Source organism: Equus przewalskii, chromosome 3, assembly GCF_037783145.1.
Source record: "Equus przewalskii isolate Varuska chromosome 3, EquPr2, whole genome shotgun sequence".
Lineage (NCBI taxonomy): Eukaryota > Metazoa > Chordata > Mammalia > Perissodactyla > Equidae > Equus > Equus przewalskii.
The window spans coordinates 65939978-65957191 of NC_091833.1; the positions used below are offsets into that span (position 1 = coordinate 65939978).

Below are 17214 nucleotides of genomic sequence, written 5' to 3' on the forward strand. Positions count from 1 at the left end.
CAAGCAGCACAAGGAGGGCACTGATGATGCCTCTAGCAGAGAAAGCAGAGGGTGGAAAGCACATCTTCTCAAATACAACCAGAAACAGCTGAGAACCAAGGTAATCAGGGCCATACACAAATAAGAATGGTAGCTATTACTACAAATTCATAAGAATCTATCTTTTCATCAAGTACCATGAAGAACTACAGTAACACAGAAGAACAGAAAGAGAATAAAAGCTCTCCAGAAACAAAACTTGAAGTCATAAAATATTACAATCTAACCGACTGAGGATTCAAAGTAGGTGTCATAAAGACATTCAGCAAGTTAAATGAAAACTCAGAAAGATAGTTCAGTGAGCTCAGGAATGAAGTTAATGAACAGAAGTAGTATTCACCAAAGAGATTGAAACTCTAAGAAAAAGAGACAGGAATTATGGAGACAAAGAACACAATTAATGAGATGAAAAATAAAGTAGAAAGAATTAAAAATAAAGCAGACCATATGGAAGAGAGAAGTAGTGAGCTCAAAGATAGAAATCCAGAAATGATTCAGGTAGGAAAGGAGAGAGAAATAAAATTTAAAGAAATAATTAAGAAATTCTATGAGAAGTATTTGACTCAATCAGGAAAAGTAAGATAAGGATCACACTTATCACAGAAGGAGAAGAGAGGGAGAAAGGAATAGAGAGCTTATTCTAAGAAACAACAGGTGAGAACTTCTCAAACCTGAGGAAGAAGCTAAACATACAAATACACGAAGCTAATAGAACTCCTAATTACCACAATCAAAAAGACCTTCTCCAAGGCATATGATATTAAAACTGTCAAAACTCAATGAAAAAACATATATATTAAGGGCAGCCAGAGAGAAGAAAGTAACCTACAAGGGAAATTCCATCAAGACTTCAGCTGATTTCTTAGCAGAAACCCTACATTCTTGGAGAGAGTGGAATGATATAGTCAAAATACTGAAAGACAAGGGCTGGGCTCATGGCCGAGGGGTTAAGTTCACATGCTCTGCTTGGGCAGCCCTGGATTTTGCTGCTTTCGGATCCTTGGTGTGGATATGGCACCACTCATCAAGCCATGTTGAGGCAGCATCCTGTATAGCACAATGAGAAGGACCAACAGCTATAATATACAACTATGTACTGGGGGGCTTTGTGGAGAAGAAGAAGAAGGAGAAGAAGAAGGAGGAGGAAGAAGAAGAAGAAGAAGAAGAAGAAGAAGAAGAAGAAGAAGAAGAAGAAGAAGAAAGATAGGCAACAGATGTTAGCTCAGGCACCAATCTTTTAAAAAAAAGACAATAAATATCAGCCAAGTATATTCTATCAAGTGAAATTTTCCTTCAGATATGATGGAGAAATAAAAGCTTTCCCAGAAAAAGAAAAACTGAGGGAGTTCATCACCAATAGACCTGCTTTACAAGAAATGTTGAAAGGAGCCTTCTGAACTGAAACAAAAAAGTGAAGATTTACAAAGCTTTGAGCAACGTGATAAATAGACAGACAGAATCATAAAATTTCAGTACTATATCAGACTAGGTTACAAAACAATTATAACATAAAGGATAAAAGGAATTAAATCATCAAAAATAACTACAACCACTTCAGTTTGGTCACAAACTCACAAAACGTTTCTTTTTAGAAGAATTTGTGACAACAAAAACATACACGAGGAAGAGGAAAAGGACAGAACCTGCATAGGCTAATCTAGATAAGAGACTATCAGAAAAAGGACTAGAACATCTACAAGATCTTTTATCCAAACATCATGGTAACCATAAAACAAACAGAGCAGAGTCACAAATAATAAACAATGAAAAAACTGAGAAGAACATAACAGAAAACCACCAAATTGAAATGGACAGACAGGAATACAAAGAAAAAGAAACGATGGAAATATAGAACAATCAAAAAACAAAGTATAAAATGACAGTGTTAAGCCCTTGTATATCAATAATCGCTCTAAATGTAAATGGATTGAATTCACCAATCAAGAGAAACAGAGTGTCTAGATAGACGAAAAATCACTACCCAAAAATATGCTGCCTCCTAGAAACATGTGGCAGGTCTAAAGACACATATAGGCTCAGAAGCAAGAGATAGAAGATGATACTGCAAGCAAATGTCAACTGAAAGAAAGCAGATGTAGGCATACTTAGACAAAATAGACTTCAAGACAGAAGAGCTAATAAGAAACGAAGATGACATTATATAATGGAGAAAGGGACATTCCACTAAGAAGACATAATACTTATTAATATATATGTACCTAATACAGGAGCATCAACTTATATAAGGTGACTATTAACAGACCTAAAATGAGAAATTGACAGCAATTGTAGAGGACTAAAACACCCCACTTATGTCAATTAATAGATAATGCAGACAAGAAGTGAACTAGGAAACAGTGGCCTTAAATGAAACAATATATCAGATGGATTAATAGATATCTATAGAACATTCCATTCAAAAGCAGCAAAATATGCATTCTTCTCAAGTGCACATGGAACATTCTCAAAGATAGGCCATATGTTGGGAAACAAAGCAAGCCTCAAAATATGTAAGAAAGTTGAAATCATATCAACCAACTTTTCTGACCACAATAGTATGAAACTAGAAATCAACTGCAAGAAGAAAGCTGGAAAAAAATCACAAATAAATAGCAAATGAAGACTAAACAACAGACTACTGAATAGTTATTGGAGCAATGGAAAAATCAAAAGAGAAATCAAAATATACCAGGAGACAAGTGAAAATGAAAACACAACATACCACAACTTGTGGGATGCAGCAAAAGCAAGACTAAGAGGGAAATTTATAGCAGTAGAGGCCTACCTTAACAAACAAGAAAAATCTCAAATAAACAACCTTACACTATACTAAAAAAGAGCTAGAAAAATAAGAACAAGTCCAAAAACCAGCAGAAGGAAGGAAAGAATTAAAATCAACTAGAAATAAATGAAATAGAGATTAAAGAAAACAATGGAAAGAATCAATGAAACCAAGAGCTGGTTCTTTGAGAAGATAAACAAAATTGACACGCGTTAGCCAGACTCAGTAAGAAAAAAAGAAAATACTCAAATAAATAAAATCAGAAATGAAAGAAGATAAATTTACAACAAATATCACAGAAATACAAACTATTATAAGAGAATATTGTGAAAATCCAACAAACTGTATTACCTGGAAGAAATTTATATTCTTAGAATTGAGTAACCTCTCAAAACTGAGCCAAGAAGAAATAGAGAATCTGAATATTCTAATGACAAAAAAAGAGATTGAAACAGTAATCAAAAATCTCCCAAACAGTAAAAATCCAGGATCAGATAGCTTGTATGAGAATTCTACCAACATGCAGAGATTCGATTCCTATCCTCAAACTTTTCCAAAAATATGAAGAGGATGGAATTCTTCCTAAATTATTTAATGAGGCCAACATTACCTTCATACCAAACCTAGACAAGAACAACACATAAAAGGTAAATTACAGGCCAGTATCGCTGATGAAGATAGATGCAAAAATCATCAACAAAATATTAGCAAATCAAATTCAACAAGACATTAAAAGGAGCAAACACCGCAGTCAAGTGGGATTTATTCCATGGATGCAGGGATGGTTCAACATCCACAAATCAGTAAACCTGATACACCACATCAACAAAATGAAGGATAAAAATTACACGATCATCTCAATAGATGTAGAGAAAGCATTGGACAGATGCAATACCGATTTATGACAAAAACGCTAACAAAATGGGTATAGAAGGAAAGTACCTCAATATGATAAAGCCCATATATGACAAACACACAGCCAACATCATGGTCAATGGAAAAAAATGAAAGCCATTACTCTGAGAACAGGAGCAAGAGAAGGATGACCACTTGCACCACTCTTATTCAGCATAGTATTGGAAGTTTTAGCCTAAACAATTAGGCAAAAAAGGGAAGTGATAATTATCCAAATTGGAAAGAAAGAAGGAAAACTGTCACTATTTGCAAATGAAAAGTTTCTATAAATAGAAAATCCTATAGATTCCACCAAAAAACTACTGGAAATAATTAACAAATACAATAAATTTGCAGGATACAAAACCAACATACAAAAATCAGTTGCATGTCCACACATTAATAATGAATTAGCCAAAAGAGAAATCAAGAATGCAATTCCATTTACAATGGCAAAAAAGGAACGAAATAGATAGGAATAATTTTAACCAAGGAGGTGAAAGATCTATATGCTAAAAACTATGAGACATTATTTAAAGAAATAGAAGACATAACGAAATAGAAAGATATTCCATGCTCACGAATTGGAAGAATAAACATGGTTAAAACGTTCATTTTACCTAAAGCCATCTACTGATTTAATTCAATCCCAATCAGAATACCAGTAACATTCTTTATGGAAATAGAACAAAGAATCTTAAAATTTATATGGAACAAAAAAAGACCCTGAATGGCCAAACCGATCCTAAGAAAAATAGAACAAAACTGGGATTATCACACTACCTGAATTCAAATTATACTACAAATCCATACGAATCAAAACATCATGTTACTGGCATAAAAACAGAAACACAGATCAATGGAATACAATAGAGAGCCAAGAAACAAAATAACACATCTATGGACAGATAATCTTTGCCAAAGAAGTCAAGAACATAGAATGGAAAAAGGAAATATCTTCAATAAATATTGCTGGGAAAACTGGACAGCCAAATGCAAAAGAAAAAAGTAGACCATAATCTTATACCATACAAAAAAATTACTTCAAAATGGATTAAAGACTTGAATGGAGGACCTGAAACCATAAAACTCCTAGAACAAAACAGTCAGTATGCTCTTTGACATCAGTCTTAGTGGCATTTTCCCTTTACCCTGTATACCCAGGAAAGGAGATCAAAAGAAAAAATAAACAAGTGGGACTATATTAGATTAAAAAGCTTCTGCAAGGCAAAAGAAACTATCAATAAAGAGAAAAGACAACTCACCAACTAGGAGAAAATATTTGCAAATCATAAATCCAATAAGGAGTTAATTTTGAAAATATTTAAAGAAATCATACAATTCAACAATAAAAACATAAACAACCTGATCAAAAAATGGGCACAGGAGAGCCAGCCCCAGTGGCTTAGTCATTAAGTTTGCTGCAGTCTGCTTCAGTGACCCAGGCTCAGTCTCCAGGCATGGACCTACACCACTCATCTATCAGTGGCCATGTAGCAGCTCACATACAAAAAGAGGAAGATTGGCAGCAGATGTTAGCTCAGGGCTAATCTTCAGCAAAGGAAAAAAAAAAATGGGCACAGGATATGAATAGACATTTCTCCAAAGAAGATATACAGATGACCAACAGACACATGAAAAGATATAAAGCATCACCAATTACTAGGGAAACGCGAATCACAATTACAATTAAATATCACCTCACACTCATCAGAATGGCTCTAATTAACAAGACAGAGAATGACAAGTGTTGAAGAGGATATGGAGAAAAGGGAACACTCATACACTGCTGGTGGAATGCAACTAGAGCAACCACTATCTAAAATAGTATGGAGATTTCTCAAAAAATTAAAAATAAAACTACAATATGATCCAGCTATTCCACTACCAAGTATTTATCCAAAGAACAAGAAATTGATAATTCAAAAGATATATGTACCCCTATGTTCATTGCAGCATTGTTCACAATAGCCGAGATGTGGCAGCAACGCAAGTGCCCATCAATGAAAGAATAGATAAAGAAGATGTGGTATATATATATATATATATACACACACACAATGGAATACTACTCAGCCATAAAAAGGACACAATCACGCCATTTGCAACAAAATGGATGGACCTGGAGGGGATTATGCTAAGGGTACTATGTGAAATAAGTCACACAGACAAAGACAAATGCCATATAATTTCACTCATAAGTGGAAGATAGAAAAACAAATGCATAGATAAAGAGAACAAATTGGTTGTTACCAGAGGGGAAGGGGGTGGGGGGTGAAAGGGGTAAAAGGGGCACATATGTATGGTGATGGATAAAAACAAAACTGTTAGTGATGCACAAGTTCAGTCTATACAGAAACTGAAATACATTAACGTACATCTGAAATTTACCCAATGTTATAACCTAATATGAACTCAATAAAATATTTTTTAAAAAAAGAATAAAATATCTAGGAGTAAATTTAACTAAGAGCTGCACTTGGAAAATTATAAGACATTGTTAAAATAGGAGATGACACAAATAAATGGAAGAAGATACTGTACTCATAGATTTGCAGAATTAATATCATTAAAATTCCCATACCACACAAAGCAATCTACAGATTCAATGCAATCCCACCAAAATACCAATGGAATTTTCACAGAACTACAGCAAAGAATCCTAAAATTTGTAAGGAATTACAAATGACCTGAAATAGCCATAGCAATCCTGAGAAAGAATAATAACGCTGGAGATATCATACTGCCTGATTCAAACTATATTCCAAGACTATAGTAATAAAAAGTATGGCACTGGCACAAAAGCAAACACATAGATCAATGGAACAAAATAGAGGGCCCAGAAATAAACTCAAGCCTTCATGGTCACTAAATCAACGACAAAGGAGGCAAGAATAACAATGAAAAAAAGACAGTTGTTTCAATAAATGGTGTTAGGAAAACCAGACAACTACATGCAAAAGAATGAAAGTAGATCATAATCTTACACCATACACAAAAACGAATTCAAAGTGGGTTAAAGAGTTGAATGTAAGACCTGAAACCATAAAACTCCTAGAAGAAAACATAGGCAGTACATTCTTTGACATTGGTCTTAGTAATAGTTTTTTGGACCTGTCTCCTTAGGCAATAGCAACGAAAGAAAAAATATACAAACAGAAATAGTCAAACTAAAAAGCTCTTTCACAGTGAAGAAAATCAACAATAAAACAAAGAGACAAACTACTGAATGAGAAAATAGTTTTGCAAATCATATATTTGATATGGGATTAATATTCAAAGTAGATAAAGAATATATACAAATTAACATCAAAAAAACAAACAGCTCTAGCAAAAAATTCGCAGAGGATCTAAATAGACATTTTTCCAAAGAAGACATACAGACAGCCAACAAGCACTTGAAAACATACTCAACAGCTCTAATGATCAGGGAAATCAAATGAAAACCACAATGAGATGTCAACTCACACCAATAAGAGTGGCTATTAGCAAAAAGACAAACAGTAACTAGTGTTAGTGAGGATGTGGAGAGATGGGAACCCTTGTTCACTGTTGTGGGAGTGTAAATTAGTGCAGGCACTATGGAAAACAGTAGGAAGTTTCCTCAAAAATTTCGAAGTAGAACTGGTATATGATCCAGCAATAATACTTCTAGATTTTATGCAAAAGAAATGAAAACATTAACTTGAAAAGATATATACACTCTTATGTTCATGGCAGCATTATTTACAGTAGCCAAAATATAGAAGAAATCAACATATCCTTCAAAAGATGAATGGATAGAGATGTGAGAGAGATATATATACAAATAATATTATTCAGCCATAAAAAAGAATAAAATCTTTCCATTTGCAACAACGTGGATGGAAAAAAGTGTATTAATGTAAATGAAATAAGTCAGAGAAAGACAACTACTATATGGCTTCACTAATCTGTGAAATCTAAAACACAAAACAAATGAACAAACAAAACAAAACAAAACAAACTCATAGATACAGAAAACAAATGGGTGATTGTCAGAGGGGAGGGGGGTTGGCGGGCAGGCAAAATTGGTGAAGTGGATTAAGAGGTACAAACTTGTAGTTATAAAATAAGCCATGGGGATGTAATGAACAGTGTAGGAGATATAATCAATAATATTGTATTAACTTATATGATAAAAGATGGTAACTAGACTTATCGTGGTGATCATTTTTTATATATATATAAATAAATATCAAATCACTATGATGTATGGCTGAAACTAATATGACACTGTATGTGAATTATACTTCGATTTTAAAAAAAGAAACTCCAGTACTAGTAGGTGAAGACAAGATCAACTATTAAACTCAAAAAGAAAGAGAAAATCTGTATAGAACTGTAACCAAAAAAAGATTGAATTAGTAATCAAAAACCTATCTACCAAGAAATCTCAAGCCAAGATGGCTTCACTGATGAAATTGACCAAGAATTAACATCAATTCTTCAAAAAGATGCTCCAAAAAATAGAAAAGGGGGAAACACTTGTCAACATATTCAATAAGGCCTTGATGTTGAAAATACACGAAGCCATCACAAGAAAAGAAAACTATAGACCAATATCTCCTATGAATGTAGGCAGAAAAGTCCTCAACATTATGTGAGCAAACCAAAATCAGGAATATACAAAAGGGGTGATACACCTAGGAAAACTGGAATTTATCCCAGAAATGCAAAGTTGCTCTAGCAACTAAAATTCATTAATATAATATACCATTATCAATAAAATGAAGGACAAAAATTGCATGATCAGATCAATAAATGCAGAAAAATCATTTGGCAAAATTCAATACCTTTGATGACAAAAATACTCAGTAAAGTAGGAATAGGGGGAAACATCCTCATGTAGGTAAACCATATCTACAAAAAATCCACAGCTGACATCACACTTGATGGTGAAAGAGTAAATTTTTTTCTAAGATAAGGAACAAAATAAAGAGATCCACTCCCATCACTTGTATTCAACATTTTATTGGAGGATCAAGCCAAAACATTTGGCAAGAACATAAAATAGAGATATCCACATCAGAAAGGAAGGCATAAAACTACCTCTATTGGCAGCTAAAATGATTTTAAACAAAGAAAACATTTGGCAATTCACTAATAAATATACAATATACAATTGAAATAAACAACCCAAAATGAAATTAAGAAAACAATCCCACCACAGTCATAACGTCACTTAATAATAGGGATACATTCTGAGAAACGCATCATTAAGAAATTTCAGCATTGTACACACATCATAGAGTGCACTTACACAAACCTAGGTTGTACAGCCTATTAAACACCTAGGCTGTATGGTAACACATTATGGGATCACCATCATGTAAGCAGTTCATCATTGACTGAAATGTCAATATGCAGCGCATGACTATACAGTAGCACCAAAAGAATAACATTCATAGGAATAAATTTAACAAGAAAATTGCAAAACTTATACTGCAGGAACTAGAAAACATTGTGGAAATGTATTCAAAAAGATCTGAATAAAAGGAAAGACAGCTCATATTCTGGGATCAAAACACTTGATATTGTTGTAATGGTAGTTGTCCTCAAACTGATACTCAGATTCATCACAATCTCTATCAAAATCCCAGCTGACTTCTTCACATGAATTGATAAACCAATCCTAAATTTCATATGGATATTCAAGGGACCTCAAAACTGTCAATCTTGAAAAAAAAGAACAAAGTGGGAGGAATAATCCTAATTGATTTCAAAGCCAACTACAAACTACTCTCTTCCAGAGACTATGATATAGATGTGCAGAAAAGCAAATAAGTCAATAAAATATTACTAGAATCCAGAAATATAGTCACACATTGATGGTCAATTGATTTTCTCTTTTTTTGAGGAAGATTAGCCCTGAACTAACATCTGCCACCAATACTCCTCTTTTTGCTGGAGAAGACTGGCCCTGAGCTAACATTCATGCCTATCTTCCTCTACTTTATATGTGGGACACCTGCCACTGCATGGCTTGACAAGCGGTGCATAGGTCCGCACCTCGGATCCAAACCAGTGAACGTTAGGACGCCAAAGAGGAACGTGAGAACTTAACTGCTGGCCACTGGGCTGGCCATCATGGTCAACTGATTATTGACAAAGGAATGAACACTCTCTTAAATAAATTATTCGGAAGAAACTGATTACCCATGTATGAAAAATGAAGTTGGACTGCTTACTTCAAACCGTATGCAAAAATCACTCAAAATGGATCAAAAACCTAATTTACAAATAGAACGATAAGTCTCAAGGAAAAAGACAGGTAAAACTTTGTGATAATGGGTTTGGCAATGGTTTCTTAGACATGACACCAAGAGCACAGCAATCAAATTAAAAATTGAGAAACTGGACTTCATCAAAATTTAAAACTTTTCTTCTATAAAGGACACTGTCAAGAAACTGAAGACAACCCACATAACTGAATAATATATTAAGTAACCATATATTTCATAAGGGATTTATATCCAAAATATATTTTTGAAAACACTTATGATGAGTAAGGAGACAAATAATTCGATTAAAAATCAACAAAATTTCTGAATAGATATTTTTCCAAGGAAGATATACAAGTGTTAACAAGCATATGCCAAGGTGATGAACACTAATAAGATCAGAGAAAAGCAACTCAAACTACAATGAGATACGACTTCACTCCCACTTACGTACCTATCATTACAGAGACAAATAATATAATAAGTGTTGGCAAGACTACGTTGCTAGAAGGAATGGAAAATGGTGCAGCCATTTTGGAAAATGGTACACCATATCCTCAAAGGTGAAAGAGACTTACCCTATGACCCAGCAATTGTACGTCTAGGTATATAAGCAAGAGAAGGAAAACATGTCCACCCAAACATTTTATATGAATATTAATAAATAACATTATTTATAATAGCAAAAAAAGGCAAAAACAAATGTCACTCAACCAATGAATGAATAAACAAAATATGTGATATCCATTACTATGGAATATTATTTGCCAATAAAAAGGAATCAAGCCCTGACATGTTACAGCATGGATGAACCTTTAAAACACTATGCTAAATAAAAGGAGCCAGTCACAAAAGATCACATGTCTCATGATTCTGTTTAAAGAAAATGCTCAGAATAGGCATTCTAAACACAGAATAGTTTCTAAACACAGAAACTAGATTAATGGTTGAATGAGGCTTGAGGGCAGCAAAGATTAGGGAGTTCCACCTAAAGCGTAAAGGTTTATTTATAGATGATGAAAATGCTCTTCATTTGATCATTGTGGTGGTTGCACAATTCTGTAAATATACTATGAACTATTGAACTGTATACTTTAAAGTTCAAAAACACTGCGCTCACAGTTGCCTCTCATTTGCCACTGTTCTTGACAATCTTCCAAATACAGCTAACTTACATATAGAAGGACATCACCTGTTAGCACCTTTATTCTTAAAAGAGTTATTAAACGCATGTATACAAACAAAGTCATCTAACTTGCTTTTTCCACTTCCCATCCAAATGCTCTGAGTATTCATATAATGCATTTACTTTGGGCTGTAGGAGTTATATTTTAACTTCCTGATTGATTTTTCTCTGATTTTAAGCCTGAACAATGGTAGGAGGGATGACCAATCTCAAAAGAAGCATTGCATTCCACCAAGATGTCTCTGAAATGGATTTCAGTTCTTCTGCTGCTACAGCTGAGTTCTTACTTTAGCCCTGGGAGTGCTGGAAAGGTGCTGGTGTGGCCCACAGAATACAGCCATTGGATAAATATGAAGACAATCCTGGATGAACTTGTCCAGAGAGGTCATGAAGTGAGCGTTCTGACGTCTTCAGCTTCCATTCTTGTTGATCCCAACAAACCCTCTGCTATTAAATTTGAGATGTACCCTACATATTTAAAAAAACATGATTTTGAGATTTTTTTTGGGAAAGTGATTGATAAATGGACGTATGATCTGCCAAAATCCACATTTTGGACATATTTTTCACAATTGCAAGAATTATTTTGGGAATATTCTGATTGTATTGAAAAGCTCTGTAAAGATGCAGTTTTGAACAAGAAACTTATAAAAAAACTACAAGATTCCAGGTTTGATGTTGTTCTTTCAGATGCCGTTGGGCCCTGTGGTGAGCTGCTGGCTGAGATACTGAAAATACCTTTAGTGTACAGTCTCCGCTTCATTCCAGGCTATAAAACTGAAAAATATAGTGGAGGACTTCCATTCCCACCTTCCTATGTACCTGTTGTTATGTCAGAATTAAGTGATCAAATGACATTCATGGAAAGGGTAAAAAATATGATATATGTGATTTATTTTGACTTTTGGTTCCAAACATTTAATGAGAAGAAGTGGGATCAGTTCTACAGCAAAGTACTAGGTAAGTCATGCTTTCAGTTGCTAGCTTGAAGTCAAAACTTCTTACTGTATATTTCTACAAAGTCACCTTGAGTTTGTATAAAGTCTTCTATAAGTGAAATGTTGAAATGAAAATATAAAATCTCTCAATTTCACAAATATTATGGAAATGCTTAAATTATAGGGTCAGATAGAATCCTGTGCTCCATTACTAATACAGGACACTCCAGGGAATCATTAACCAAAAGTTGAAGCAATGTGGAGTTCATTAAGTAATCACATATCTATTCTTGTTTATTTGTTTGTTTGTAATAGGCCCTATTTCACAGAGGAGTTTTAGGTCTACAGCAGTATTGAGTAGAGATTTTCCCTATATGCCTTGCTCCTTCACATGCATTACCTCCTCTGTTATCAACATTCCCCACCAGAGAAGTATATTTCTTGCAACTGGTGAAACTATATTGACACATCATTATCATCCAAAGTCCATATTTTATATTAGGGTTCTATCTTGGTTGTGTACATGCTATGAGTTTGGACAAAAGTATAATATCATGTCTCCACCATTATAATATCATAATTGTAGTTTCACTTCCCTCAAAATCCTCTGTGCTCTGCCTAATCATCCTACACATCAGTTTTACTTTAAATTTTCTTCATCTTCAAAAAACGTCATTAGAAATTTCACTGAATATCTTGATCAAAGCAGACATATAGAGTAAGGAGTAACATATTTTTAACACAACAGTGTATGGAGCTGTGAGGAAATTGTTTCCTCTTATTTAATGCAGATTCATTTAAAGAATAAACTATTTTGCCATATGACCTAAAGGATTCCTGCACAACTGAAAGATATAATGGCTCTATCTCAGACACATGAAACTAAAATTTGAATTTCTAGTGATTACATATTCCTTCACTAAGTACATACAAATCATCTGTTTTAAAGGCGTAAAATTTTGTTAAAAAGTAGACACACAAGTTACTAGTCTATATTTTTTGAAAGCAATGTCTCTCTATTAAATTTAAAATGAGCCAAAATTGAGTGAGCACATCTATTTCCATACTTTATGAAAACTTTCAAGGTGTTTTTTAGAAAGACATTTATTTAATATTCAAATATCATTAAGCTCCTATCATGAACCAAACACAAGAGTAGCCATACTTTCAAAAACTCACAGTTTACTCGGAAAAATCTAGGGTCATGGAAATAGCTTGGTAAACTGTAGAAACTAGACTGAGTACTCTGGGGAAACGTGTTTCTATGGGTATGATAGGGTTAACTGATTGAGCAGTTGACATCATTGTTAACATTTGCATTTGTTACTTTTACAGCTTTACAGAGCAAACAAATGCTTAATTCTTTACTGGCTTATGTTTAATATTGTGAAACTACAGACGCATTTAAAGATGTTTGCATACGTCATTCCAAGCTCTTTTCAGAAAATTGCCTTCTATATTCACATTACAATACTCTCATTTCCTTTACTTTTATTTGCCTTTTTCCTTTCAGGAAGACCCACTACATTATTTGAGTTAATGGGGAAAGCTGAAATGTGGCTCATTCGAACCTATTGGGATTTTGAATTTCCTCGCCCTCTCTTACCAAATTTTGAATTTGTTGGAGGACTTCACTGCAAACCTACCAAACCTCTGCCTAAGGTGAACTATTCCTGTTTGTTTGTTTTGTTAACTTAGCACTTTCTGTAGAAATGATTCTGTGTTCTTCAACTAGAATGTATGATTACAGTGAGAGAGATATGGGAAGCTGGGTAAAGTGAGCTGCTAATTATATATTTCAATACCATTATAAGAATCTGAATTTCATTATCATTACAGAATAAAGTATTACACCAGGAAGATTTTGGGAATGGGGTGGGTTAAATTAAGTCCTCATTATTCAACACATAAGAAAGTATCAGTCACTCATTCAAGGAACATTCTTAAATTGACCAGCATAGTCCAGAGATAAATGCTAGATATGCAGAGAAGCAGTGTAGACACTTTCTCCCCATACGCACTTGACATTCTACTTGGAAAGATATGTTATAAGCATGTAATACAAACTATGTGAAAAGTATTATAATAAGAAAAGACTACAACGCTAAAAAATATCGAGCAGAGATTGTCAAAAAACAATGATTGGGATCAGAAAGTATACTCTTAATATTGGAAAAGTTATGTCATTATTTTCCAGAGACAAGGACAAATAATGAATTTAAAACAGAAGTACTGAAAAATAAAATGATAATTATGCAGTTATGAAGATATATTTGAGGAACTATTGGCACTTCTACATTTGTTTTTTTGTTGTTAAGAAAGTGCACTGAGTAATAAGGAATTATTCCAGAACAGAAGGTAATAAATTGTTTTTAAATTAGCAAGAATATGGGACTACAAGTCAGAATAATTCTGAAACAATTCTAGACAAGAGGGTGACCAGCTCTCTGCTGCAGGAAGCCTGCTGTATCTCTCCCACGGTGGGCCAGCTGCTCCCTGGGGACCTCAGGGAGGTGATGATGAGGGCCCCTCACAGCCAGTTACACAAAGCACATTCTACTAGGACATCCATTTTACAATAGAAGTTCAGGGCAAAAGTTGTCATACATAAACAAACCAGAAATATGGTCACTCAGATAAGTAACTATGCATGTATATTTCTGGATTGTAAATAGGAATCTTAGGTTTACTTCATCGATATTCCAAACAGTATTACCACATTTATGAATGAGAATAATTCTCCAGCCTTTAAAGAGTGATTTAGGAGGAGCTTGGGAAATACCCACAAAGGTAAAGGTGAGGTATTAATTATTATAGAGCTGAGAAAAAAACATGTTAAGTCATCCCAATCATAACAAAATTTTCATAGTGCTCATAGTCAGAGAAAGGAAATACTAATGACTAAACTAATATTTCTCCAGAAAACCTGCCTTGAATAAAAACAAGTGATTTAGTAGAATGATAATAATAAAGAATCAAAGGTGAGTTAATAGCCTGCTGTGTGGCCTCCTTCCAAGAATCTATATTAGTAATTAATAACAGTGTAAATGAAGAGTCTAGGTATAACTGTGTAAGAGCATTTCCTCTACACTACTGTATACTGGCTCTATTTCATTTCTTGCTTATACACACACAAATACGTACACAAATATATACAATAAAGGAAATCAACCTCACATCAATTGTATCTTTCCAAAGGAACTGAGGGATTAGATCTATTATAAACAGCCACTGAGGAAAACAGAATGGAAGTCCCTCACATAATTAAAAACAGAATTACCATAAGATCCAGCAATTCCATTTCTTGGTATTTATCAAGCACAATTGACATTAGGATCCCACTGAGATATATGCACACCCTTCTTCATAGCAACATTTATTCACAAGAGCCAAAACATGGAAGCAACCCAAGTGTCCATCGACAGCTGAATTAATAAACAAAATGTGGTATTTACACACAATGGAATATGACTCAGCCTTAAAATTGAAGGAAATTCTAACACCTGCTACAACGTGACTGAAGCTTAAGGAAGTTATTCAAAGTTAAATGAGCCACTCAAAAACTGAAAAATATTATATGATTCACTTACGTAAATTATCTAGACTAGTCAAATTCATAGAAATAGAAAGTAGAATGACAGTTGCCAGGGAATTATTGTATAATGGGTATAGTTTCAATTTGCAAAATGAAAAGTTCCGAAGATTGGTTGAACAACAACGAGAATATACGTGCTACTGAATTGTACACCTAAGAATGGTTAAAACAGTAAAATTTGTGTTACGTATATTTTACCACAATTAAAAGTAAAGAGAAAACACTATAATAATTCCAGATAATAGATAATGTTCTATCTTTAGTTGTTTGCAGCAATCCTTTCAATAATGTTTGCTATGCTGTTGTTCTTTTGTGATGGAACAAATTACTTCTTCACAGGAAATGGAAGAGTTTGCCCAGAGCTCCGGAGAAAATGGTATTGTGGTGTTTACTCTGGGGTCGATGGTCAGGAACATGACAGAAGAAAGAGCCAATGTAATTGCATCAGCCCTTGCCCAGATTCCACAAAAGGTTAGATAAAGGACCTTATAGGGGACAACTATTTACTGCATCTGTTAAAATTTTAAAAAGATCTGATTACAGAAATTTCGTTCATGAAAGGTAAATTACACTGTATTATGATAGATCCCATTTATCCCAGATAGTTTAAAAACCAAAGTATACATGGAAGGTGCCAACAGTACAGAGGGTGTTTTTGGTTGACAATACTTTTGGCATTAACATTGAGATCAGAGATAAATATATTTAAGAGCTGCAGTGTGAATTTTTGGTATTATAGTGGCATTGAGGAAAGGTACAGATGTCATCAACTACTGCCCTCTCATTTGCTTCTTTTCCTTGCAGGATTCATAAGGGCACTGTACATGCTACAGATGTTCTCAGACAGAGATTAAATTTTAAGAGTAACATTAAGCAAGAAATGATAACAATCTGAAAAGCATCCTGAAGTTTAGGCTTGCCAGTTAATCCAGACCTGTTTTACTTCCCCTAGATTCCAGAATAGGCATATTCAGGTGTGCTTTTCAGGGAGCTATACAGAGAAAGGATGGCCAAGGCTCACCAAGCTGCATCTGGGTACCTATCCGGCCACAATGATTTAAAGGAACAGAAAAACCAACCTGAAAAAACTGAAGAGGAAAACCTGCCCTTGTGGACTGGGCTGTGCTAAAGCCTGAGGCGGAAAGATGAAAGAGAAAGGGTGGAGATAGGTCCAGCCTTCATGTTGACCCTGTGCTTTATAAAATGTGTCCCTATAGGCACTCTGCTTCAAATCCATCCAAATAATAACTCCCCTGATTGAAGAAGGAGAAGGGAATATAAAAATGAGTCAACTAGAAGCAAGCATAGCACGGGAAAGTTTCAGATGTTTTCTGCTCCATAAAATATAGTTTAAATTATTTCTAATATATAGAACAAACCTAGAGTCTCTGTGTATTTGTGAACTACTCTTTGGTTTCATAACTGATACAGTTTTCTGCTTATAATCTATACTAATTTGCTGAGAAATGAAGTTACTTTAAGGTTCACATAGCAAATAGATGTTAACCACTGGTAAATTAGAAGCTAGCGTGTAAGGA

At 34.2% G+C, this 17214-nt stretch overlaps 1 protein-coding gene across 2 annotated transcripts in view; it reads left to right on the plus strand.

Moving 5' to 3' along the window:
• Positions 1-17214, plus strand: part of LOC103557632 (UDP-glucuronosyltransferase 2B31-like) — an 88929-nt gene that overhangs the window by 58879 nt on the left and 12836 nt on the right. For both annotated transcript variants that reach the window (XM_070614758.1, XM_070614756.1), the window contains exons 4-6: positions 11323-12103; positions 13595-13743; positions 16016-16147. In XM_070614758.1, the coding sequence (XP_070470859.1) occupies positions 11380-12103; positions 13595-13743; positions 16016-16147 (1005 nt within the window). In that variant the 5' untranslated portion in view covers positions 11323-11379. The remainder of the gene's footprint in view (positions 1-11322; positions 12104-13594; positions 13744-16015; positions 16148-17214) is intronic.